The 27,774-nt window shown below is 35.9% G+C and overlaps 1 protein-coding gene across 3 annotated transcripts in view; it reads right to left on the bottom strand.

Annotated features, from left to right (window-relative positions):
* The window catches only part of RUNX2 (RUNX family transcription factor 2), a 459,712-nt gene that overhangs the window by 239,117 nt on the left and 192,821 nt on the right, over positions 1-27,774 (bottom strand). For all 3 annotated transcript variants that reach the window (XM_074237075.1, XM_074237073.1, XM_074237074.1), the window contains one exon: positions 8,044-8,205. In XM_074237075.1, coding sequence (XP_074093176.1) covers positions 8,044-8,205 — 162 coding nt within the window. The remainder of the gene's footprint in view (positions 1-8,043; positions 8,206-27,774) is intronic.

Genomic DNA, 27,774 nt, shown 5'->3' with positions numbered 1-27,774 from the left:
TTTGTTGTCTTTTTCACATCCCAGGTGAAAAAATTTAGTTTCCTCTCTTCCTCCTCCACTTTTTCTCCTTTCCCCTTCTATTCTCCCAACTCTGACATCTTTCCCATTTTAAAGTGCATTATCTTAAGATTGTCCATTTTTTCCTTTTTCCTTTCTAGTGTATCACTTTCTTTTTTCTGGAACTTTCAGATAAACTGAAGAGTTGAAAGTATCAATGTAATTTAGAACAAAACCAGGAAGCCCAAGAACCAAAGCACTCAACTTTCTATGAAGTTTCATTCTCTAGAATCTACGTTTCCTCTCAAAAGAACCTCTTGGATCAGATTTAGGTATTCATTTCAGGGTTAAAAGATGCTTAGGTCACCAGAAAAGGATCAAAAGTGAAAACCTTGCCATTTGGAAATATATCATTTAAAATGTGCCTAACATATAATTTGAAATGATCAAAACATTCAGCCAGTTAACTTCCCTCCTTTCTCTGGACTGTTCAAGTACCTCTTCCCCATTATCCATTGCCAAACAAGTGGATGACTCATCTCCCTGTGTTCTCCCTAGACTGGTGACAGTGGTGCAATGTTCGCATGATTTTTCTATAACCTTTTGTCTTGTCTTTCCCCATCCTTTCCTTTTCTTACTCCCCAAACTGGTGATTTCCAATTTATATTATAGCTAGTTCTTCTCCAGAGTTTAATATTTTTTTTTGGTTTTTGCAAGGCAATGGGGTTAGGTGACTTGCCCAAGGTCTCACAGCTAGGTAATTATTAAGTGTCTGAGGTTGGATTTGAACTCAGGTCCTCCTGACACCAGGGCTCTGTCTAATGCACCACATAGCTGCCCCACCAGAGTTGAATATTTTTATTTAAAAGTATCTTGGTACCAGTAGAACATGAGGACCTTGAGAACAATACCTAGATTTTTTTGTTTTATTTTGTTATGTTTTTGTCATTATATCCATATGATACTTTAGGGACACATGGTATAGGACCCTAGGTTTAGAGTCAATCAGAAATAAACTTCTGCTCTTTCACTTACTAGTTGTGTGACACTGAGTAAGTAACAATCTCTCTGAGCCTTAATTTCCTCATTAGAAAATGAAGAGACTGTACTAGATGGCTGCTAATATCCCTTCCAAATCAAATGTTATGATATTCATCCATCATTCAAATATTTGTTAGATTGAATTTAAATCAGAGAAGGTATATTTCTGTTGTTGCTGTTCACCTATGTGAAGAGGAGTGTTTAATTCATCTGACTTGTAGCTGATGTGGTAGAAATCAATGTCTTTTTGCTACCCCCAACAAAGAATTACTAATTAAATGTAAAAAGATTTTATACTAGATGAGGATGGAAGAGACAGATATCTGGGCCATCTGCTGAAAATTTCTATCACAGAGGAAACATTCCTAGCGAGGATTTCTTGAGAAGATTTTTGTTACTAACAAAGTCTATGACAGAAGAAAATGGGAATTGGGGATTCCAAGGTGGAATGAGGATTACTTGATTGTTTTTTTTTAATATCACAATGGGTTTGTCATACACAAATTTTCTCTATGTCTTGCAAGTGAGCAGCATAATTTGGCTTTTTTAATGTTTTCCTATTCTCTGTAATTGTTTCTGAAATTTACCTAACATCTTATAGCTTGCAAAGTACCTTAATATACAATATCTCATCTGATCTTATGATCAAGAGTATGATTTCTGGGATTTTTCAGAGTTCTGGCTAAGCCTCATATTAATACCATTCCTGAAACACCTGTGAAAGAACCATTCCTATTAACCCATTTTACACCTAACATAACCAGCACACAGCAAGGTTATTTTACTAATCAAAAGTTATTTTCAAAGAATATTTGAAGTGGAGCCCAGAGTTTAGCAAATTAAATTACACTTACCCTACTCTCTAGGTAAACCATTATGAGAATATGTAAAATCTTTCATTTTACAAAAAACCCTGAAAATTTTCCCTGAATTGACACTTAAAATCCTCAGATTCTTCTCTGGGATGACTTTCCATGAAAAATATAGAAATATACCCCCACTCCTAGTAGGTTTGACTCTTTTCATGACTAAATCTTTCTCCTATGCATGGGTGGTTTTATGTATGACAGAAATGAAACCTCACACAAACCACTGAAGAGAAACAGGTATGAAACCAAAATCATATAGTACATACTGGTTTCATTCTGAGCCCTAGAAACTCCACGCACTCACTCATCAGTCAACCATGACCATTCAGCCCGCCGGAGTAGTGGAACATCCCTGAACTACCCTCTACCTAACTATCCCCGATTCATCCTGCAAAGGTCAGGGGTCCCTCTGCTTCTTCTTCCTTAGTACAATGTAATGCAAAGCATACAAGTGCAAAGCAGGGCCCCTGAGAGCAAGCTGCAAATTCATCTGCAGTCTGGGCTAGCAGGTTGGGCTGTCCTATTTTTGTGAGTGAAATCAAGGAACTTTTAAGAATGCAGATACTGAAGCAACCAGAGTCAATATAAAAGAGAAAAAAATGTTGAACACTCAAGTTGTTAACATCTTGAATGCTTTTGTTTAGGGTCCATTAAGTTTAATGACTTCCCCGGTGGTTTTAAATGAAGGCTGCTTCAAAATAAGAGTGGCTCTTATTAAACTTAATTACTTGCCCTGTGGCTTCCATGGCAAAGGTGTGTCTACCCAAACAGGTGGCTGCTAAAAACTGAGGTTGGCTCAGAAGTAAAAAACAAAACACAAAACACAAAACACAAAACACAAAACAAAAACAAAAACAAAGCCCCCACATTTTCATGGCTGATATTCCTGGAATTTTCACTTTGGCTTTCAGATGCTGACTGTTAAACTTTGGTTGCTCTCCTTCCATATTTTTCTGAGGATGCTCCTTGTTGTGAAATAAAAAAAAATATTCTTCCCTAAACCAATGCTAGTTTATGTATTACATTACTATGTGAAAAAAAATGAGCAGCATGAATACAGGGATTGAAATAAGAAAGTCTGGGTTCAAATCTTAGTTCTGTCGTTTACAATCTATATATTCTTGAGCAAGTCATTATTCACGCCTCAGTCTTCTCTGTAAAATGAGGGAGGTGGACTTGATCTGGAGTTCTCAACATGGTATCCACAAATTTGGGTTTTTTATGCTTTAATAACTATTTCTATATGATTGGTTTCCTTTGTAATGCCATGAATTTTTGTGTATTTAGTAACATGATTCTGAATGGGGTCCCTAGGCTTCATCAGGCTGCCAGAGGGTTTATGATCCAAAAAAAAGGTCAAGTTCCCTGGACTAGAAGACCTTAGAATCACAGTACCATAGATTCAGAGTTGTAAAGAGACCTCAAAGGTCATGGAATCCAATCCCTCTATTTCACAGATAAGGAAAGTGAGCCTCATTGAAGTGAATTGATCTGCCCAAGATCACAAGACTAGTAGGCATCCAGAAAGGTCTTTACACTCTTACATGATCCCTCCTTCTACAATCGTGTCTAGCTGTAAATCTATGATCTTAGAAACTGATATAAGATACTTGGTAGAAGTTGGTTATGGAGTTTATTTTAAATTGACTAGAGCTGATAATTTTGGGTTTGGTAATACTCTCCCAAACCCTGACGAAGAGGGGGGAAGACCTCCTCAGGTCTCAGATGACCAGATGGGAATTTTCCATCAGCAGTTTCTAGATCTAGATTTCTGGATTCTCTACTCCCTGCATCCCTTGTCTTTGTATGTTTTTTACATTTCCTTATATACATATAAGGATCTTAAGGGCAGGGGATATTTCATTTCTATATTAGTGTTCCCAGGGGATAGTACACTCTATGGCACAAAATAAGTACTTCATAAATGCTGGGTGATTGACTATTTGGATTTTCCTCGTCCTATATCTATCCGTGATTAGATTGCTTCCTTCCACTAGATTGTAAGTTTAGCTCCTTGAGGGAAAGAACTGTTTGGTTTTGGATTTTATAACATCATATGCTTGCAAACTACCATAGTAGGTATTTGATATTTAAACATCTTGAAAAGTAGATAAGGTTCAAGTGTATTTGTTTCAAACAGAAAAATATGGTTTCCCTCCCAGGAAATTTTCATTTTTCCCCTACGGGTTATGGAATGAGCAGAATGGAGAAAATTTCTCTACTCAATCTAATTTAAAATGCTCCTTCTTGGATTTTCTAGCCCATCAACTCTGCCTCTTCCCTACATATCTCAGAGAGACTAACAATAAAATGTTGTTTTATTGCACATAAGAGCATAAGATTTATAACTGGAAAGAGCATTAAAGACTAAAGCCCTTAGAGATCACAGAGTCCAAACCCCTCATTTTATAGAGGAATAAACTGGGTGCAAGAAAAAAGAAATGACTTTTCCAAAGTCAAACTTCAACAGGAAGTATGAGGGCTAGGCTTTGAGCCCAGGTCTTTTGATGAAAAATTAAGTGCTTTTTCCAACTTATACTATGAACTTCTTGAAGACCACCATGCAGTTCACAGAACCAAGTCTATGTTCATGGGTATAGAATAAACTTAGAAAGATGTATTCATTCCCATGGGTGGAAGAAAGTTGGAGCTCATGAATTAACCTCCAATCCCCAGAATTAATATACCCAGGATTTCCCAGCAGGTAGTTTGCAAGAATTTGAAACCCAAGTTGAAGAATCAGAATGAAAAAAAAAATTAGAAAATGTTTCTTTTCAAAATAGGGTATTGACATAGAAATGTTTTTTGAAAAGTCAGCAATTATTTATTTATATAAGAGCTAGTAATGACCTCCAGAGAATAATTATCAATCTTGGTGTCATGTCTCAAATGTTTTAAATATCAAAATTATTATCTGAATAATATTATTATAATTATGAAGATAATGGATGGATTGGAATTGTATGTGGCTTTTTTCCTTCCTTATTCTTACATCTCTTGTATTAACTAAAATCAATAAGGGATGATCTAGTACCAGGACCTCCGCACAGAGTTTCTTTTTTTTTTTAGATTTTTTTTTTGCAAGGCAATGGGATTAAGTGGCTTGCCCAAAACCACACAGCTAGGTAATTATTAAGTGTCTGAGGTCAGATTTGAACCCAGGTACTCCTGACTCCAGGGCTGGTACTCTATCCACTGCCCCTCAGCACAGAGTTTCAATATGACTTTGCTATGAATGTTTTTAGAAATAAAATTATTTTTGTGAAAGGATATGTGGATGCAATCAAGGGCTGTATTTAAAGGCTCTCTATTGCACTTTTTTAAAAATACAAATAGTCACCCTCTAATTTATCTATTTAGAAGTTTAGATTTTTGTCAGAGTTACTTAAACCAAAACTTCCTTATGTATTATACTTTAAACACAGTAGGGATGAAATAACTGATAACTGAACCAATAATATGGCACATGCATGTATATCTATTTATCATCTATCTACTTTCTCCCCAAAGATTTATTTGCTGAACTATGTCATTATAAGGTAGTTCTACTTATAAGAGTCCTATGATATGATCTTCCCAATGATAGTACTAGAGACATTAGATTTTCTTAAAAATATCTTTAAGGAAATATATGACATCATATTCACACAAGCTTCCTGAAAGAAATGGTTTTAATGGGCATGGTGTTCTCCAGATGGTTCCAAAGAGTACCAAGAATGCAAAGGAACAATTCTGAGAGAATTCAAAATGGCAACTACACCAAGTAACTCTACCCATTGTAGTTCTCTGTAAGCACTCTGTTGACTTGGCATAGGTCCCCACCTGGAAACCAGGCTGGATAAATCAGGGTTCCTCCAGCTTCCTGATAGCTCCAGTTGTTTCTTCCTTTTAAAACCATATGCTGACAAGAGGGATTTTCTGTTCCATTTTATTAAATGTTTATATAGCACCTCTCACCTGGGCATTAAGGTATTTCCCTTGCAATGACTCAAGGAAATGTTAGAGAAGGTGGGAAAAAACTGGACTAAATTCAGTTGAAAACTAGTTTAAAGCAGAGACCTATTCTCCACTCTTGCCCTGGGTCAATATGGGGCTGGCTAATGAGTCAATTGTTGGCACCACTTTCCTTCCCTGTAGAATGGGAATGTGCATGTGTAACTATTTCTTGATGCTTTAAGCAATAATTCATTTTAAAAGGTTTGAAAACACTCTAATATAAATGCCAAGTTATCTTAATTATGGCAAATATGGATTCTTTTCATTGTTGACTTTCTTAATAGTGGGTAGTTGAGTTTTTCTTTTCTTACTACTTTCTTGCACTTATTCATATAAGCAATATTCTTCATAAGGAAATCCCTCAAGTAGTTAATTTTCCAGTTACTCTATTCCCAGCTAAAAGTTCTCCTTCTGGGAGCCACAAGGCCAAAACGAACTGTTTTAGTTACAAACGACTGAGCATACTGAAGGAAACAGGGGACCCAAATAGAAACAAATGTTCACAAGTCTTCACTATCAACTCAATATGACACTTATTCAAAACAAACTAATCTTTCAGATGGAAAAGAAAGAAAAATGTCATTACAGACTCAATGTTGTCAATACTCAGCCTTCAGACCCACCTAGGCACTCAACTTTCTTCCATGTCTTCTATCTGCCTAAATAAGATGGGCATCCCAAATAAACAGAAAATCTCCATGTCTATATATTGTATAACAGCTCAGAAATGTCATAATTTCAGTTGTAACAATGAAAAACTGTAATATCTTATTTTCCAAAGAACCCTGTCCCCTTCCACCCCAAACCCCACTTCCCTCCCTACTCACCCCCGTGAGAATCCATCTGCCGCAGAAAATATGGTGTGCACTAGGACCAGAGAGAACTTTTCCTGCTATTTGCTTGAGAAACAAAGCTTTCCCTCCTCCCAAGTTGAAAGAAATAAAGGAGTCTGAACTAATCAAAACCTGCAAGCCTGCTGGCGGAGGTTCAACTTGTCAGTGATGCAACTCAGCGGAGTGAATAACGGCTGCGAGCTTTGCAGAAAATGAGAGAGAGACAGACAGACAGAGAGAAACAGAGACAGGGACACAAAAAGAAAGAAAGAAAGAAATTAACCTGGCCAGGAGTCAAACAGGTGTATGGGGCCCGAATACTTGGATGGGGAAGAGTGTCTGGCAAACACAGGAAGTCAGACACAGAATCCAATTCTTTCTGGCCTTTGTTTTGTTGTTTGTTGTTGTTTTAGAAAATTGAGACTTGCTTGATTCATGTGATACATGCTGTCATTTAGCCAGAGGCACTTCAACCTTTCTCTTACTGCCTGTGAGCGATCTTCATGGGACCCTTCCTGGTGATTTAAAAAATAGATTATCTAAGCTAAAAAGGACCACCAGGCTATTTAAAATAGACAACTTTACTGTGTCCCAAGAGTTTTTACAGTGCCTTTCAGATAATCGAAGTGTGAGCACTTTGTACATTAGATACAATGGGCAGAGATTCCAGCATGATATTTTGTATAGACTCCTAAGAAAAAACTGCCTCCCTACTTTGATCAGTCTGAGGCCATATAACTTTTTTTCAGTGTCTGCAGGGTAACTGCACTCTGAAGTGACTAGACCAGTTTCTGATAAGAATCTTAAGCACACATGAGTTCTCAGGGAACTGGCTTCCTTGAACTCCTGGGATTTTAAAAGAGGAAGAGTTTAGGACCTAAAGAAGAAATAAATAGAGGGTTATGTCATCAATCTGTAATCCTGTATTTAGCTGAATTTAGGTGGGGGAGGCAAAGAAAATAACACAAGCAGAAAGAGGTTTGGGGTAAGAGGCTTTCAGGGGGAAAAAAACACCTTGCTTATTTAGATGGGGTTCTCATAGTGAATACTATTCAGCAAGATAATTTTAAAAAGTGCTAAGGAAGTACCATTTTAAGAAAATGACACTAAATGTTTGATTAGTTTTCATTTCTTGCTGACTCAAAATTTAAACATACCTGAAACTCATATTTTGGAGGCTAACTTCCATGTTGCCACACCTTTACCCACTCCCCTTCAAAACAGATAATAATTCTAAGTTTATACAAGGTCCCATCTACATTATGCAACTAAGTGTTCCTGGGTTTTAGTTGAAATATGATCTTTACCTGAAATTCGTCTGGGCACATCGGTGATGGCAGGAAGCCCCGTACCCCGGGTGGAGGACAGAGGGGTGGTAGAATGAATGGACGGTGATGTCATCTGGCTCAGGTAGGATGGGTATGACTGGTCATATGACCATGGAGGGGATGACTGTGCCTGCCTAGGGTCTAGGAGGGGAAAGAGAAAAGAAACAGAAAAAAAAAAAGATTTATGATACCAGAAACTATAACCTTGGTTAAACATGGATATCATCACAAAATTTAGGAAAAATAAAGGAGGAAAAGTGAGAATAATAAGGAATGATTACTCCATTCCCCCAATCCAACTCCAATACTTTTCTATTCATAATAAAAATGTAGACTGGGTAACTCATCTCAAGACTATTCTTGGTCATTCACTGACATAATTCAACTGGCAAAATCATTTATAGGCATTTTTTAATTGGTCTGTTTCATATCTGACCCAAGATATTTGTCGATTCTCCTTTGATCTTAAATTAAATAAAATCAGGTCAGTTCTATTTATTTCACAGTTAAGTAACAGGGCCCAGGGTTTCTTGGTCAGTGTGGGAAAGAGGGGAAATACAAGGAGGCAGAAGTAGGAGTAAATTTTTCTTATGTTATCACTGAACTTTAAAACTGCCTTTAAGGAAAAAAAGACATAATTGAATTCTGAAGTCTGCTACCATTAAGCACGTTATAGAGCCCCTTCATCATTTGGCTCCAAAATAAAGCACTTCGGTGTCTGATTTGGAAAAAATGACCCAAAGGAGGAGGATGGGAGAAGTGTTTTTAATCCCATTAGCATTTGCCCCAAAGATGTCATATGTTTGGAATTCAGCCTACTGTTACCTAAAGTCACTGCAATAATAATAGTAATAATGGGCCGTCAACTGGTAAGGGTTAGCCGATGAAAGCCGACAATGTCTTTTGATGTTCTACAACAGATTCTTTAGAAGGAATATCTTAAAGCTGAGGAGACTGTGGAAAGTGGTAGTAAACCACTCAAAATACAAAGTAAGACACTATATGACTCCAAAATGAAGTTTTCGAATAGCTTTGCTTTTAGGTAAGGGTTAGTGTTTCAAGACTAAGACCAAAGTTCTATAACAGACATTTTTAGTGCTGTTGAATAAAAAAAAAATTTTTAAAGTCAAGCATGTCCTAACTTATCACAAGTTAATTTGACATACAGTAGGGATATTTTCCACAGTTAGTATATCTCTGAATCATATTTATCAGGAAACATTTTTACTATTCTCCTCCTACTCCCCTACCCCATACCCCTCTGACCCAAAAAAATCACAGACCACTGTTTGCAAGGGAATAAGTTCAGTTACTGTTTTAGAAAAAACTCAGGATTAAAGAAATGACTGTCTATATGATGATGAGTTTTCTGAAAGAGGTCCAGCCTTGAACTATCCCACTCCTTGGTTTTTCCACACACAGCCAAAGTACTTCCAGCTACTTATTGTTTATTTGCTCAGTTAGGACATAATTTATTTGAAGAGCTGTCTAAATGGAGCATGCTTCCTTGAATTTAAAAAAAAATCTATAAATGAATATTTATAAAATATAGGCATATGAATATTTATAAAATATGGGAAATTAACCCCTTTAGTTTTCAGTTTACATTAAAGCTCAGCACAGAAAATTGTTAATATAAACTCTTCTTTTAGAAATCAGAGAGATATTTGATCATTAAATGTAATGAATTAATAATTGCGATAACAATTCCAAGGCCAGAACTATATAGTTTGGCCGTGTTTCAAATCTGAGTGACTGGTAGTTGTTACGTCTGATATTGACATACTTCCCTGCCTTACATCATTAATGTCATTCACTATTCAGAGAAATAGCAAATGAACTTCAGCTGGGAAGAGAAATGATTCCTAACTGTACTGGAAAGCAGTCTTAACAAAAGATTTTACTCAAGCAAAATTCTCAATAGATGAAAGAACTAGAGACAGTTAAGTTAGACACTTGGCCATCAAACTGGAACTCGGAGGCTAATATTATTTCCATTTCACTTTACTTCATTCTGAAAAATTATATAACTTTTCCTAAAGTTCGTTTTTGTCTTTATATAAAACATGAATGATAGCAATTATATATGAGATTCTCAAACCAAGGAAACTGTAAAAAAAACTTCAAAATGTAAAAACAATTAAAATGACTGGCATACAAAAGTATTACAATGGCTGTAAATTAAAAGGATTAGGAATATTTAACATAGATGTGAGAAATATGGTATGATAAATAGAAAGAGCACTGCCTTTCACTTACTACCTGTGTGACACAGGGCAAAGTTTTTCAGAAGCAAAGTGACACAGTGAAGTCTGAAAGTCCTGGGTTACTTTCAAGCACTTAATAGTTGAATGATTCCAGGGCAAATCATTTAACCTTTACCTGTCCCAGTTATCCACAAAATGCATATGATAATATTAAGGGCAGCCAGGTGGTGCATTGGATGGAACACTGACTTTGGAGTTAAGAGGACCTTGGAGTCTGACCTCAGATATTTGACCTAGCTGGGTGACTTTGGGCAAGTCACTTAACCTGATTGCCTTGCATCCAGGACCATCTCTAGTCGTCCTGATTCAAATTTTGTTACTGGATCCAGATAGCTCTGGAGGAGAAAGTGAGGCTGGTAACTTTGCACAGCACCTCCTCACTCAAATCCAACTCTTGTGCTTATCATAGTGTCACCTCCCTGATGATGTCATGGCCTTCTTTGAGAATGAAGGACAAACATCATATGATAATAATACCTGCCTCACAGAGTTGTCATGAAGATCAAATGAGATAGCATTTGTGATTTACATAATTTAAGTGCCACATAAATACTAGCTAATATTATTGTTAACTTTTGTGAGATGCTGTTTCCTCATCTGTAAACTGAAAGAGCTGGACTAGATGGCCTCAAGGAAGCACATTCCCTTTATGAACTTTGATTATCTATGATCTCAAATAAGTTAATTTAATTTAATAATTGTTCCACAGAGTCCTGGGACTGGAAGGACCTTTGAGAAATCATATATAAGTGTCTACCTTCAAACACAGGTGTAAATCATTCAGTAGTCTGCTGGGATTTTTTTAAGATCTCCAAAGAGAGAAATGTCACAACTTAGAGACCTAAAATATATACATGTACATATACACATATATATGTAAAGATTATAATAAGGGAATGATATCCTTTTATTTATTTTTTGCCACTGAAGTGACAAAGACTTAAATTGCAACCTTGAGGTTTTAGTTTAGACACAAGAAGAATTTCCTGATTGGAAGAGTTACAACTGGTAAAATATATTAAAAGAGATGGTGCTTTTTTCTAAAGACCTTAGGAAACAAAGGAAATCTTTGGATTTAGTCCAATCAGGTTTCAGTCTAACTAACCCTTTAAAATTGCTGTCTCAAGATTATATGATTTTCACCTCCCTCACAAAAGAATTATCTGCTTGGTCAGATCAATAGTTCACATCCGGTCTAGTGTTCTAGATCTGACAGTCACACCAAGGGAACTCTTTTAAAGTTTGTTTTTTTTAATTGATGTCTTTTGGAATAATTTTTAAAAGAACATTTTTGTTATATTTTTCTCAAATGCACTTAAAAACAATTTTCAACATTAATTTTTAAAATAATTTTTGAGTTCCAAATTCCTTCTGTCCCTCCCTCCCCTCACCCCTCCTTGAGAAGCACATGTGCAGTCATGCAAAACATATTTCTGTATTAGCCATGTTGCAAAAGAGAACAAAAAAAAAAAACAAGAACAAAAAAATAAAGTAAAAAGTATGCTTCAATCTGCATTCAGACTCCATCAATTTTTCTCTAGAGGTAGATAGCATTTTTAATTCCTAAATTCTTTGAATTATTTTGGATTATTATATTGCTGAGAATAGCTAAGTTATTCACAGTTGATCATTGTAGCATATTACTTTTATAGTATACAGTAGGGATATTTTCCACAGTTAATATACCTCTGAATCATATTTATCAGGAAACATTTTTACTATTCTCCTCCTACTCCCCTACCCCATACCCCTCTGACCCAAAAACAGACCACTGTTTGCAAGGGAATAAGTTCAGTTACTGTTTTAGAAAAAACTCAGGTTTAAAGAAATGACTATCTATATGATGATTAGTTTTCTGAAAGAGGTCCAGCCTTGAACCATCCCACTCCTTGGTTTTTACACACACAGCCAAAGTACTTCCAGCTACTTACTGTTTATTTGCTCAGTTAGGACATAATTTATTGGAAGAGCTGTCTAAATGGAGCATGCTTCCTTGAATTTAAAAAAAATCTATAAATGAATATTTATAAAATTTATAAAATATTCCCTTTGCAGCAGTTCATATAAGTCTTCTCAGGTTTTTCTGAAACCATGTTGCTTGTCAGTTCTTTACAACATAAAAATATTTAATCACAATCATATACTATAACTTGTTCAGACATTCCGAAGGAATGTTTTATGGAAGAAAGTATAGTTGCCTCCATGACATCTAATGTGATATTTATTCTTTCTAAAAACCCTAATTTCCCCTGATAACCTTTTATGGTTATCTATTAACTTACCTAAACCCATCTTTCAGTCACAATTCACATATAGTACAATTTATCTTGCTTCTCAAGAATATGGGTTCCCTAAATTTGATAACTGTTTTAATATAAGAAAGAACTTTCCCCGGTACTTCAGAAATTCACAATAGAGTTGACTTTAGAGTTGACTAAAGATCATTGATTGAACTAATTGGACTAGGACCATCTAGTCCAGTCTTCTCATTTTATTGGTAAAAAAAAACTCGAGGTCCAAAAATTATGAAATGACTTCCCAAAGGGTTTCAACCCAAGACTCATATGACTAATAAATCTATCTTCCTGTTCTGTTGATTGTTGGAAAGTCCATATTGTCTCTCTTTATACATGCCATGAATTTTTCTTATTAATGCCCAGGCTATGTTATCTTTTTTTGCTTCTGTCCCCATCTTATAACAAAGTCAAATCACTAAGAATTTACTAAGTGCCTATTATGTACCAGGCAATAGGGTAAGTGCTGATGATACAAGAAATGCAAAAACAATCCCTGCCCTCAAGAACTTCATAATCTAGGAGTAGAAAAAACATGCAAACTATTATGTATAAACAAAATAAATTGGAACTATCTCAGAGGCAAGGTACTGAAAGAGATTGGAAAAGGCTTAGAATTATAAGGAATTAATGCTAGATAAAGGTTATAGAACTCTTTTGAGATTTTAAAAGCTGGCATATTACCTTTGCTCATTCATTGTAACCTAACATTATTAAATAATATTAAGGATCCCAAAAGCAACATTAAAGTCCTATTAGTATGGCATCCTTCTGCCATATAAGTACAACATATGTGCTATTTAAAAAGATAAATTCTGAAAGTAGGAAAAAGTCATCTTAACTTGAACTCTCAAAAGCCTTGTGGTCGCAGTTTCCTGAAGAAGTGAGGAAACCAAATAATTTCTTAGAAGAACTGGCATGAGTCAAGACAGGTGATAAAGATGCTCTTGCAAATTTTCTCTAATCAGTTGAGGTCACTAACAGGGACAGGGTGGAGAAGTAAGATCTGTAGCATGCTGCCATTGAATTCTGTTGATAGACTATTAACAAACAGGAAACTTGAAGTTTCAGTCTCCATCTCATTGTCTGTTAGAGGCAGCAAGTATAATCCCTCTTTTAATTAGACTGATTGATTTGTTTCTGGGTGTGTCTGGTTGTTGTTACCTCTCCATAAAAATCCTTCCTCTTAAGTGGAAAGGTCCTTCCTTGAATTCTGTCTTTCAGAGGAAAGAGGTATAAATCATACCCTGATCCAACTGGACCTGGGGATAGACACAAGGTAATCATTACACTTTCAATCACAGCATTTCCTTGCAAGTAGCTGCAAACTTTAAGAGAAAGGGACTAAACAGGAGACCACAGAAGTACTCAGAAGGATTAAGAACTATTGATGAAGTTCTAAAGAATTTGTTGGGAATGTAAAAATCTATCTCATAATAGAAAGGATCTTGGCCTTGAATTTTAAAGATCTGCATCAGAAATTTTGACCTCAGAAAGCCACTTCCTCTCTTTAGATCTCAAATACACTCACCTGTAAAATACATTATGCATAGGTCAAAAAATTATCACAGTTTTAAATTTTCACAAATATGAAGAAATACATAAATAGCTATATCTCAGTTCCACTAAGGGCAGCTAGGTGGTGAAGTAAATAGAGTACCCTCTTGGAGCTAGGAAGATCTGAGTTCAGATACAGCCTCAGATAATTATTAGCTATGTGACCTTGGGCAAGTCACTTAACTCCTATTAGCCTGTTTCTTATCTGTAAAATGGGACTGGAGAAAGAAATGGCAAAGCATTTCAGTATCTTTGTTAAAAAAAAAACACCCACAGACAAAAGTCCATGTGGTCATGTATATATACATGTGTCCAACATAGTTGGACACAACTGAATGACTCAACAATAATTCCACCAATATCTACCAAGCACCTGTTATGGATAAGAGACTGAGCAAGGTACTGATGATTCAGGGGGTATTAAATTATGGAATGAATGGGCACTGTTCACATTCCCATACTCCCACCTTCTTACCCTAGTATCTCCTCCCTTCTCAAAAGCAAAGATCTTTTTCCTCAAAGAATCTTGATTGTCCTAAGAGCTATAAAATTAACAGAGATAAATAAATAGAAATATATGCAAAATGAGTTCATAAGGAAGAAATCACTATGTCCTAGGATGATTAGGAAAGACTTCCTATAAGAGGTGGAACATATATGTATATATATATATATGTATATATGCATATATATACATGAAGAATGGTACACTACTTCAGTGCCCCAGAACAATCAAAACCCTAGATATCTTGATGATAATGATGATGATGATGGTGGTGGCAGTGGTGATGATGATGATGGTGATATGGCTTACACTGATACGGGAATTTAAAGTTTACAAAGTATTTTGCATATATTTTCTGATTTGATTTGGGGATCAATCCTGGGAGATAGGTGCTATTATTAATCTCATTTTAGAGAGGAAGAAACTGAGGCAGAGAGGTATTAAATTACTCTCAAAGAGACATTTGAACTCAGCACTATGTCATTTAACTATCTAATCTTTTAATCCCTTTAATTATCAAGTGAGGAGCCTATCTACTCCCTAAGAAGAATGGAAGGAGGCAAGCCTTAATAATTTTAATATATTAAAAAAAACGAGAGAAGATAGCCAGATCAAAAGAAAATATTGGGCTAGGTTGAAGGTGATGAACTGTACAATAAGTCATTTTTTTCTTGCAGTGTAATCAATCAATGTAATTAAAAGAGGGATTATACTTGCTGCCTCTAACATTAGACAAAGAGATGGAGACTGAAACTTCAGTTTCCTGTTTGTTAATAGTCTATCAACAGAATTCAGTGCCAGCATGCTACAGATCTTACTTCTCCACCCCCTCCCTGTAAGTGACCTCAACTGATTAGAGAAAATGAGGTCTGCTGGGAGCACATTGTTGATTAAAAAAATGATTAAATGGACAAAATGACACATTACTCAGTGCTCCTGATGAGGAGAACAAATGGGAACAGAACAAATTTGAAAATAGCAATCCAAATAAGCATTTAAACTACATTCTATCCATATGTCCTAATGTGTCCTAATGGAGAGGACACTGGAATTGGTCTCAGTTTAAGTCCCAGTTCTGCTACTTCTCAATTTGTTGTAGCTTTAGGCAGTCCCCCTCCCCACTTTGGTTCTCACTTCCTTCCCCTGTAAAAGGGAAGGTTGAACTCTGGTCTTTGAAGTTCTTTCCCAACTCTAGACCTATAATCCTATTATCCTTCTTTGGATAGCCATTCTTTCATCTGTAAAATGAGTAGGTAGGACTAGTTGATCTACAAGGTCCCTTCCAAGTCTAATACTCTCTAACATCTCTGATACTGAATCACCTGCTGGGCCCTTGAGTTTTACTAGTGTCCCCTTACAGAAGAAATCAGCAGCCTCTCTTTACAGCAGGAAAAAAAAGATAGTTGCTAGGAATTCAAGTTAATTTCCTCTTCTTTGTCCGAGAAAGAAGTTTTTTGAAAGCCATGGAGAGAGAGCATAATTAGTTCTTTAAAGAATCCTGACATCAGTTCTGCTCTTGCAGTTTTCTGAAGACCCAAATACCAAAGAGAGCTGTGATTTCCAGACAATTACCAGAATTCAAGAAACTTACCTTCTATCTCCAGGTCCTCTCCTGCATGAATAAATCAATCTAGACAAGGGATTCTTAAATCTTTTGGGGCCTTAGCAGTCTGGTGAAGCCTATGAATTCCTCCGAATAATATCTTAAAATGCATCAAACAAAAATTAATTCTTCTGAAATTCAGCTATCAAAATATTAAAACTGTCAAGTTCAAGTACCCTCTGACATTCATGTTTGTGAACCCCAGGTTAAAAACCCCTGGATAAAATCTCTCTTTCCCAGCTCCTTATTTCAATTTTTCAATTTCAATTTTAGAGGGCCTGCAGAGTTTTTCATAGGCCATCAATGTAAGTCAATCAGTTAGTAAGTATTTTGAACCAATTATATGCCCAGAACTTCTCTAAGTGCTACAGGGAAAAATAAAAGAAATAATAGACATGGCCCTAGACCTCAGAGAGTTTACAATCTGCTTGGGGAGACTGGACAAACCTCTATGAAATAATTTAACACAAAGCAATATGTAATGATGCATTGTTAAATCTTCTTAAGTAAGAATCTTCAAAGAATATACTTGTGCTTTAAAAAATAAATCTGTGAGGAAAGGATTTCTTGAAAGAAACCACAGGAGCACAAACATGAGTCTCTTTAAAAAAAAGTCAGTCTTTTTGTATGTTCCTGCTACCAGGCCTTCATGAAGGCAATGACTACATCTGCTTCCCACTCTATAAAACCCATAGCCTACACTACACAGCAATTGGGGGGGGGGGGTAACAGGGGTAGTCCGTAAATGTTAATGGAGAGAAGGGGAAGATTTCAATATGTTTCAGGATTGCTTTGCAGCAGAGCTCACCTCTAAGTGAAAGCAAGCATTTATTCAGATGAAATCTACATGTAAGAAAACAAAACTTTCCCCTTCAGGTGGAGACCTCATGATGTTCCACCCCTTAGTAAGGAGCCGTAAAGTCTGCACAGTGTCATAAGAAGTATCATAGGCCACTATGGCTTTCTGTGACTAAAAGGCCAAAGTGCATGAGAAACCTCCCAGAGCACAGTGCTGTCTGAATAATAATTTCCCCAGTGCATTTTCTTTAAACCCTATATGTTTGTTTCACATCAAGAGAGGAGTCAGCAGAACAGCAATAAAAAAATTTAGGGGGGGGGATAATCTTGCAGAATAGGACTCAGAATGAGTTTAAGAAGATAGAAGGGGGGGTGGCTAGGTGGCGTAGTGGATAAAGCACCGGCCCTGGAGTCAGGAGTACCTGGGTTCAAATCCGGTCTCAGACACTTAATAATTACCTAGCTGTGTGGCCTTGGGCAAGCCACTTAACCCCGTTTGCCTTACAAAAAAAAAAAAAAAAAAAAAAGAAGAAGATAGAAGGAGAGGAGGAGGGAGAGAAAGAGGAAAAGATGGAGGAAGACAAAGAAGAGTTGGAGAAAGAGGAGGAAGTACATGAAATGGAGAAGAAAGGAAGAAGAGGAGGAAAACTTTCATATCATCATAATAATAAAAACAATAATAGGTTTGGGGAGGGGTAAGAAGTAGAGCTGCCAGAAAGCTCTACAAAGGCTCAGTTTTTTTTTTAAAGGCCATACTTGAAAATTCAGTGATTACTAATAGCAGCCCTCCTTTTGCAAACATTTTTGTTATGCATGTGTGGGTGTGAAGAAAGGGCTGCTTTCGTAAGATTCACAACAGGGCATATCATGCACATGGTGCTGAGCTTCATGTGGAGATGGGCTGAAACAAGTCAGCGGGGGCAAGGCCTAAACCAACAGACAAACAACTCCTTCCTGTTCACACTGCCAGGTGAGCTGCTGGGGAACATGAAATGTCAAGAGCTATTGTTTTCTTCCACCGCCTGGTGCCGTAGGTTGCTGCTGTGAGGGGCTAACACCGTTTGGGGAAGTAGGCCCGGCTGGAGCCCTCAAGCTCCCAACCCTTCTATGCATCTCTAAACAGAAACTACTGAGCAGACCTCCGAGGTGTCTTAGTCTATCAAAGTGACTAGAACCTAACAAAACATCCAGTTTGGAGGGCAACTAGCTCAAATTTCACCAGTATCAGAGAAAGCTAGTGACCTCAATGGAGGAAAATGGTTTCACAACTTCCTATCTTAGAAATCTCCATCATATTCTTGTTACATACAACACATCCATCAATTCTCACTTGAAAGCAATCCTATTTGAAAGCAGAGGGAGTTTTGACCATATTATTTCATCTCAAAAACTCTATCAGGTTAAATTCTATTTTTCCCTCTACCACCAAATGTTCATATGTTGATATTTCAAATGACTTTTCATACAGAACTTTAGCTCTTTTTTGTTATCATAAAATGCTCTCTTCAAACACATAGGCAGCTCCAACAGGGTGGTAAAATGGAAATAATATGAATGAAGAATTAGGAGACAAAAATTCTAGTCTTTTTTTTCTTCACAACTGTAGGTTGCCTTCTTTCCAGGCACCAACCTGATTCAGGTCCTTGCCATCTCTATCCTTGATTATTACAAGAGCCTCCTAATTGGTTTTCCTTCCTCATGCCTCTCCCTACTCCAATCCATATAACTCACAAAGTGGTTTTAATAAAATGCAGCTCTGACATCACCATCTCCACACTTCTCAATTCCAAAAGCTCCCTACTACCTTTGGGATCAAATCTAAGAACTTCTGTTAATATTTAAAGTTCTTCACCACCTGATCCTCTCATATCTTTCCAGACTTATTAGACATTACTGTCCTTCATGCTATGATCCAGACATACAGGCCTCTGACTGTACCTCACCCAAAACACTCTTATCTCCAATCTCCATGACTTTACACTGGTTAATCTTCTATGCCTGAAATATTCTCTCTCCTCACCTCCACCTCTTAGAATCTTGGAATTCTCTCAAGCCTCAGCTCCAATATCTGTCACTTTCTTTAGGAGACCTGACCCAATCTCCACGGTAGGTTTGTGTATTCCTTTGTACTCACTCTGTATCTATTTGAATGTATATATCTTCTACACACAGGTCCCTATATAAAAACATGTTATTCCTCCCATTATAAAATGATGCCTTTGTTGTTTTCATTCATCTAGTCATGTCTGACACTTTGTGACCTCATATGGGGTTTTCTTGGCAAAAATATCAGAGTGGTTTGCCACTTTCTTCTTTAGTGACCTAAGGTAAATAGAAGTTAAGTGACTTGCCCAGAGTCACACAATGTCTGCGACCAGATTTTAATTCAGGTTTTCCTGACTCCAGACCCTGCACCACCAAGCTGTTTCCACTTACCACTTAGCACACATTATAATAATACATAATGTAGTCCCAGCTCTGCCACTCACTTGCTGCTCCATCTTAAGGAAATCATCAAACTCTATCAATAAATCAAGGAAATTAAACTAAGCAATCTCCAAAGTCTCTTCTAACTCTAAAATTCTAACATGAGAGAAATAGGAGAAAGATAATATTTAAAAGAATTCCTTCTATTATTCTCAGGAGTGGCACTAGAGACGATACAGGAAATAGTTCTCGAAGAAGTCCTTAAAATGAATCAAAATATCCTAGCCAAAAGCATTTTGTAAACTGTACCATTACAATGTATAAAACAAGGGATAACAATAACATCATTATTTGTAAAGAGTACCAGAAAGAATTTCATTTTCCTTGGCTGAAGAATGAATATTTCTCAGAACTCATAAAGGTAACCACCACAAAACATTTTGCAGCATACTTGCCAACCTAATCAAGATGACTTTAGATTGAAGTTGACAAGAAGAGAAAAATGCTTGAATAAAACTATTAAACTTGATGCTATTGAGGACAACAAGTATTACAAAGAAAGAATACTGGCAGAAGAGATGCCCAGTAGCTCACGAGAGAAAATAATTTGAAAAGGATCAGGAAGAATGTCTAAGGCCTAAATTACCCATATATCAATACAAAGACTATGAATAAAGAATCAAATGAACTTAAGATCTTAACACAAGCTAATATATATGGTCATATAGACATTGATGAAATAAGTTCATGATTAAAATAAAATAGTAGAAATGAATACCTTTTTCAAGAGAGTTAAAACTAATAGAATATGATTAAGTAATAGCAACCTATATTTTTAAAAGATTTATAAATATTTGAAATGCTCAGATATTAGAATGGGAAGGATTAGAATGGTGGGAGCATGAGTTAGGCTAAAAGGAGAAAGTGAAATGAAATTTTTTCATTATTACACAGACAACCCAGTCAATTGGAGGATATAGATTATGCTTTTTTTTAAAGAAAGATGTTATTTTTAGTTTTACAATTTTTTTCCCCTATTCTTGCTTCCCTCCCCCCACCCCCCCACAGAAGGCAGTCTGTTAGTCTTTACATTGTTTCCAAGCTATACATTGATCTAAGCTGAATGCAATAAGAGAGAAATCATATCCTTAAGGAAGAAAAATAAAGTTTAAGAGATAGCAAAATTACATAAGATAAAGGGTTTTCTCTTAAATTGAAGGTAATAAATAGTCTTTGGTCTTTGTTCAAACTTCACAATTCTTTCCTCTGGATACAGATGGTATTCTCTATCACAGATAGCCCAAAATTGTCCCTGATTGTTGCACTGATAGAATGAGTGAGTCCATCAAGGTTGATCATCACCCCCATGTTGCTGTTAGGGTGCACAGAGTTTTTCTCGTTCTGCTCATCTTACTTAGCATCAGTTCATGCAAATCCTTCCATGCTTCCCTGAATTCCCATCCCTCCTGGTTTCTAATAGAATAGTAGTGTTCCATGACATACATATACCACAGTTTGCTAAGCCATTCCCCAAATGAAGGACATTTACTTGATTTCCAATTCTTTGCCACCACAAACAGGGCTGCTATGAATATTTTTGCACAAGTGATATTTTTACTCTTTTTCATAATCTCTTCAGGGTATAGACCCAATAGTGGTATTGCTGGATCAAAGGGTATGCACATTTTTGTTGACCTTTGGGCATAATTCCAAATTACTCTCCAGAAAGGCTGGATAAGTTCACAGCTCCACCAACAATGTATTAGTGTCCCAGATTTCCCACATCCCTTCCAACACTGATCTTTGTCCTTTCTGGTCATATTGGCCAGAGATGCTTTAATTTGTACTTCTCTATATATTATGCTTTCTTAATAAAGAATATATTACTTAATATCTTATCTTAATAAAGAAAATCTTACAAATCCTAACAAAAATTAGAGCAAGGCCTACTAGTTATGGGAATTTCAACTGTCCAAAATATTTGTTAGGAGACAACATGACTTAGTTCATAGAACCTTGACCCTGAGTCAAAACACTTAGGTTCAGAACCCCATCTCTAACATTTACTGGAACTATGGATAGTATTTTAGCCTTTCCAAATCTCAGTTTTCTCATTGGTAAAAAAAATAAGGCTAATAATAATAATAAAATATAGTACCGACCTCATAAAGTATGTCTATAAAGAACTTTGTAAAACTTAAAGTGTTATATAAAGGTTAGCTACTCTTTCGCAAAAAGCAGAGCATCTGAAAATTTTTAACTTTCTTTGTTCATAATTTCATTTTTCTGAAAGCTAAAGAACAAGAAAGAGAACTAACTACTACTCTGGAGTTAATTTTGAACAACAAAGCTACAGGATAGAATTATAGAAATAGAAAAATACAGGAATAGAATTGAGCTCTTTGAATTTAATGAAATATTGAAAAACGTTGAACATAACCTTAATTTGAAACCAATACTCATATTTAGTTCATACCATATATTGGTTAGCTTATTGGATAACTTATGCTCTTTTATTAAAGACTACAGGGCCAAATTTATAGATAAGAAGAATTAACATTACTATTTAATCCTGTATTAATAAAAGTTGTCATATAAATACATGGTGTGATCTCAACTTACCATAAAGAAGACAACCAATAGACTGTATAGCTGGAATATCTTAAGGTATCAACAAAAAAGAGTCAGAGTAGAAATAAGAAAAAAGTAGCTCTGTACACAGAGTAAAAGGTTGGTTCAACTCCATATGCAAAATAGACTGGGAGATCATGTAGGAGGAATGAACTGTTGTTAAAGATAGATTGTTCTGAAATTCCCTAGGGAACCTCAAATGGATTTAATATACCATAGATTAATAGCTCTTGGGAAATTTAAATAAGAGCAAACTTATATATGGAAAAACTTCCTATCAACTGAGTTATCTTAAAGTGGAAGGTCCTGTTTGGGAGGTAATATGCTCCTTCTCCCTGGAGTTAGAGCTATTTAAACTAAAGTTAGGACACTATTTTTCAAGTATGTCACAATTTCTTTTGGGGTATGGGTTCAACAAGTAGGAAGTCTCTTCCACCTCTGAATGTCTGTGATTCTGTGAAATACTAATTGGGAAAATGATAGTAATAGGAACCAAAGAAGAAAGTGGAGAGGTCATCTTGAAGAAAAGAATGATGGGTTTAATAAGAAAATGAAGGCAGTGTAATGTGAAAAGAGTACTGACTTTGGAGTAAAGGGGAGTGTTCAGATCTCATCTGTCATGTATAATATGTATGTTCTCTGAGCCTCAGTTTCCTCTTCTACAAGACAAAGGGGTTGTACTATAAAATTTCCTAGGGTATTGCCCAGCTCTAACAATCCTGTGGTACTATGTACCCTCTATTTTTTAGGGAAACATTTTTCAAATTTCAAAGAAAAGTTAGTTATGATACCATGACTTGAGACATTAAAAAAGGGAAGAGAGATGAGACTCTCAAAAGCCCCCAAATTTCATCAACACAATAACAAATTATCTCGATGAGGAAGAGAGAGACTCTTAAAGAAACCAATGTAGTTACACTGAAGGTTTGTGATTATAGGACTATCCTCCAGTATGAATGGAGGAGTTCAGTTCACAACTGAGGAGCAATAATGACCTGGGAGAAGAGAAAAAGACTAATTCTGGCTGGAAGCTATAAAGACATACATTGTAGAAGAGATGAGCCCTGATCCAGAGCTTAAAGGACAGATTGTTTTGTTAGATAGATAGATAATAGACAGACAGACAATAGAATGAAGAAATAGAGGGAAGAAAGTTAAAGAGGGAAGGGGATAAAAAAGGACTCTTCCAAAGATAGCAAGTAATATAGTTTGGCTAGAACCACATGACAAAAAGTGGTATTAAATAATATTACATAGGTAATATGGAGCTGTATTTTGAAAGGCTTCAATGAAAGGCTTAAGAATTTGAAGCTATTTTCAGGGGGCATTAGAGTCATTATTTTTTTTTAGTAGGACAGTGTATTAATAGACCTTTTCTTGAGGAAGATGACAGGAATTGTGTCATTAATTCCACACTGACAACATCATTTTCTTCTCTCCCTTCTTTTCTATTCCCATTGCCACCACCTCACTATACTATAGTCATTTTGATCAATGAGGATTATTACAAAGACCCCCTTACATATATGTCTCCCAAACAATCCTTCACATCACAGCTAAACTGTATATCTATACTACCATGAAGTACTATCCTCTGTATATAGTGACCTGCTAATATTTATTGAGTTTCTTGATAAAGATTTAGAAATATCTCAACTTTCTGGAACAATGAGTTCATATCAACAAGATAAAATGCTGATAAAGAGAAATGCAAAATCTTGCCCTCAAGATCCAAAAGCAAACTGGATCAATTTTGGTCTCAGAGAATAGATGTTAAAACAAATTTCTCTTATTTTGACAAACAGATTGGGGATCTAGTGGGCTTAGAATTTGACATATGTGGTCATTTTGTTGATCAAGTTATATTAAATCATTTTGCTTTATTAAAAGAGAGACTTCAAGGAAGGGCAAAAATGACTGATTTTTAAAGTGGCACCAATAATTTTTAAAAATTAATCTGCAGGGGCAGCTAGGTGGTACAGTGGATAGAGCACCAGCCCTGAAGTCAGGAGTACCTGAGTTCAAATCCAGTCTCAGACACTTAATAATTATCTAGCTGTGTGGCCTTGGGCAAGCCACTTAACCCCATTGCCCTGCAAAAACTAAAAAAAAAATTAATCTGCACAAATATAGGATAAAAAAGAGGAATTAGATTATGCAGTTCCAAAGGGCAAAATTAAAACAAATGGGTAGAAATTATAAGAAAGTAGATAGGACTAACATATATAAGGAAGAATATCATAATAATTGCCGCAATTGGAAATGGAATGAGCTGCATTGTAATATAGTCAGCTCTCCATCACCCAAAGCACTAAAACAAAACCCAGATGATGACCTGCCTAAGTGACCAAGGTACCTGGAAGGTCCCTTCTAACTGATTGATTCCATGATTCATCTTAGAACTTCCTGGTAGGGCTCCTCCCCAGTGAATATACATCTTTTTTGGCTGTCATCCAACATTCTTTCATGTTTTCCTTTTTTGAAGGTAAGACAGGTGGATGAGATGACTGAGATCACTGCTGAACCAAAGAATACAGAGATGAAAACCCCTCAGTCCCTTGGCCTTAAGCCTAAATACTCCTTTGAATGTTTCTCAGATTCCCATCACTGCTTTTCCAGAGTTATCCATTATAGATATAATAGCAGCTATGTGGTTCAAGTGGAGAGAGCTCAAGACATGGAACTAAGTTCAAATCTTGTCTTAGATGCTTCTCCCTCAATTTCCTCATCTACAAAATGGGTGTAATAACAATAGCTATCTCCCTGGGTTCTTTGGAAGGTCAAATGAGATAATATTTATAATATACAATGCAATTCCTAAAACACTATATAAATGCTTTTTCTTCTTGTCATTATTGTTTTATTATTATATTATGCTTATCAATTTTTTAATTTCATGGAAAAGGATTTCTAATATGGGTTTTGCTATTCTTTTCTTTGATCATGCCAGTCCCTCTCCATATAGAAGGAATTCTACTTTTCTTCCCAAGCTCTGCTTATTAAAATTCAACTAAATTCAAATTATTTAGTAAGCCCCTACCATATGTAGGACCTTACCATTACAAATATATATATATATATATATATATAGACATACATACATACATACATATACCAGTTCCTACTCCTAAGAACTTCATATTTATTGGAAATAGACAGCTCATCCACAGATTAATATAAGGTAATCTGGTTAAACTGATAATATTAACAAATTGGAGGGGAGGGGGATACAAATAAAGAGAGAGACAGACAGACAGACAGACAGAGACAGACAGAGAGACAGAGACAGAGGAACAGAGAGAGACAGAGGGAGACAGAAAGAAATACATTCCAGGCAAATAAGACCACCTATGCAAACCTATAGCAGTCGAAGATGTCAAGTTCAGGAAACAGGTAACAGTTTTCTTTGGATGGAATGCAAAGTATATTGAGAAGTAGTCACATGAAATTAGTTTGGGAATTATATGAAGGACAGATTATGGAGGATTTTGAATGCAGTACAAGGAATTTGCATTTTATTTTCAAGGCAATAGCTCTTCACTTAAGTTTTTTGAGCAGGGGAATGACACGGTTAGCTTTTACTTCAAGACCCAGTACAGATCCCACCTCAATACTCAGTTCTTCCCCTGCCTACCTTAGATACAAATGCTGTCTCTTGAATTTCTTCTAGCACTCCAACTTACTGTTTAATATGTATATTTATCATTAATATATATTATACATTGCGATACTAACATATAATATATAATTGTATGTAAATATAATAACATATTAATAATAAGCATTATTCTTATCTGTGAACATATCCTCTCCTTCCTATTAAAATATAAACCCATTCAGGGTAATGAAGGATTGGGTCTTGTTTCAGAATCTAGATCATAATCCTATATGTAGGAGACATTGAAATACTTGTTGAATTAAACTGTTATCAATTTACAAAGTCTTCTAAGGATTCCAAGTGATCCCTGAAATTCACAAAATAAGAATTATATGAAACTGGCAGATACATAGCAAAATATAATGCTCCATTAAAAAGCAAACATATAACTGGTAATGGTCATCTTGTCTTCTTGGAATTCTTTTTTATGCATTTTTATATCCCTAGTTCACATTCATTCAGCAAAAATGGAAAAACATGAAATGAGCATAGTCAAGAAAGATCTTCAATTGGCAACCTTATAATTAAGTGTCAGTAAACACTGGAAAAATTAGGGCACTGTTTGGAATGATATGTCACATTTTCCTCCATCTTAGATTAAGTCCTTTACACAGTATACTTCACTTATTCTCCTTTTCTAAGTTCTCTGATCATCGTCCATTTCTCCATGATATAGGAAAGGAGAAAAAAAAAGAAAGGGGTCCCTAAAAATATAGGAGATAGGCAAAAATATAACAAGAGGAAAGGCAAAAATAAAGAAAAAAATACCCCTTGGGGAGCTAAGTGGTGTATTGGATGGAGCACTGGCCCTGGAGTCAGGAGGACCTGAGTTCAAATGTGACCTCAGACACTTGTGTGACTTTGTGTAAGTCATTTAACCCAATTACCTTGCAAAACAAACAAACAAACACTTCCACATGACTAAATGTGTAGCTTCTCTAATTGGTTATAGAATACCAAAGACATGATTTCTGTCTTTAAGAAAGCTATTTTTCGTAGCATATTGCCTTATTTACTATTCTTAAATACATTCTATTTGAAGAAGAGGGAAATCAGCTCCTGAAGATGAGAGAAGAAAAAGATGAAGCTATAGATGTTTAACCAAAAAGTTAAACTAAGAAAGACATATTTTACTATCAATAGCTCCATAAATCTTCACATAGTGTCTTCAGAACATTAGCATTGGATTTCCATTTTCCATACAGTTACAAACTGATATTCCTAAAATTCAAGTCTGACTACATCATTTCCTTTTTGAAAAAGTTTCAGTTGCTCTCTATTGTCCATAGGATCAAGTCTGACCTCTTCTATTTTCTAAATTTCTGTATGTTCCTCCCCTTCATGCATGCTCTGTTTCAGCCAAATCAACCCATCTGTTCTCCTTCCACATGGAAATGCATGTCTAGGATCTTTGTCCAGGCTGTGTCCCAGTGCTAGACTCATATCCCTTCTCCTGTTGACCTCTGGGAATCCCTAGCTCCTTTCTGGACCTTTCCTGATACCTCTTTTTGTTGGTGTTCTTCCTGTCAAAATGACTGCATTTCCACCCATATTTACTTATTTGTGTGCATGTTGTATTCTGCTTCCTACTCCCTAGGAGAAAATAGGCTCTTTGAGGGTAGGGTCAGGTTAGTATCCTGATTTTGTCTTTGTATCTCCAGGGTGTACCACGGTATCTGGCATTTAAATATTTTCCTTAATTCAATTAACACTACACATCCTGTGTTGCAACATAAATGTGAAATATTTACTATCCTCTAAATTATTTTACCTTTCTTCAAAGAGAAGACCACAATAGCTACTTCCCCTAAAAAAAGAATTCTTACCCAGGGGTTTATGAACTTGTAGGGTATATATGTGTGGGTATATGTATGCACACACATACATATATATGTTGATATGTATATAAAGAGAGAGAGTACTATACATATATTATATATATATATATATCATTGTATTTCAATATAATT

Source organism: Macrotis lagotis, chromosome 5 (genome assembly GCF_037893015.1).
Source record: "Macrotis lagotis isolate mMagLag1 chromosome 5, bilby.v1.9.chrom.fasta, whole genome shotgun sequence".
NCBI lineage: Eukaryota > Metazoa > Chordata > Mammalia > Peramelemorphia > Peramelidae > Macrotis > Macrotis lagotis.
Note: the sequence above shows the minus strand (reverse complement) of the source record. Positions and strands in the feature narration are given on the sequence as shown.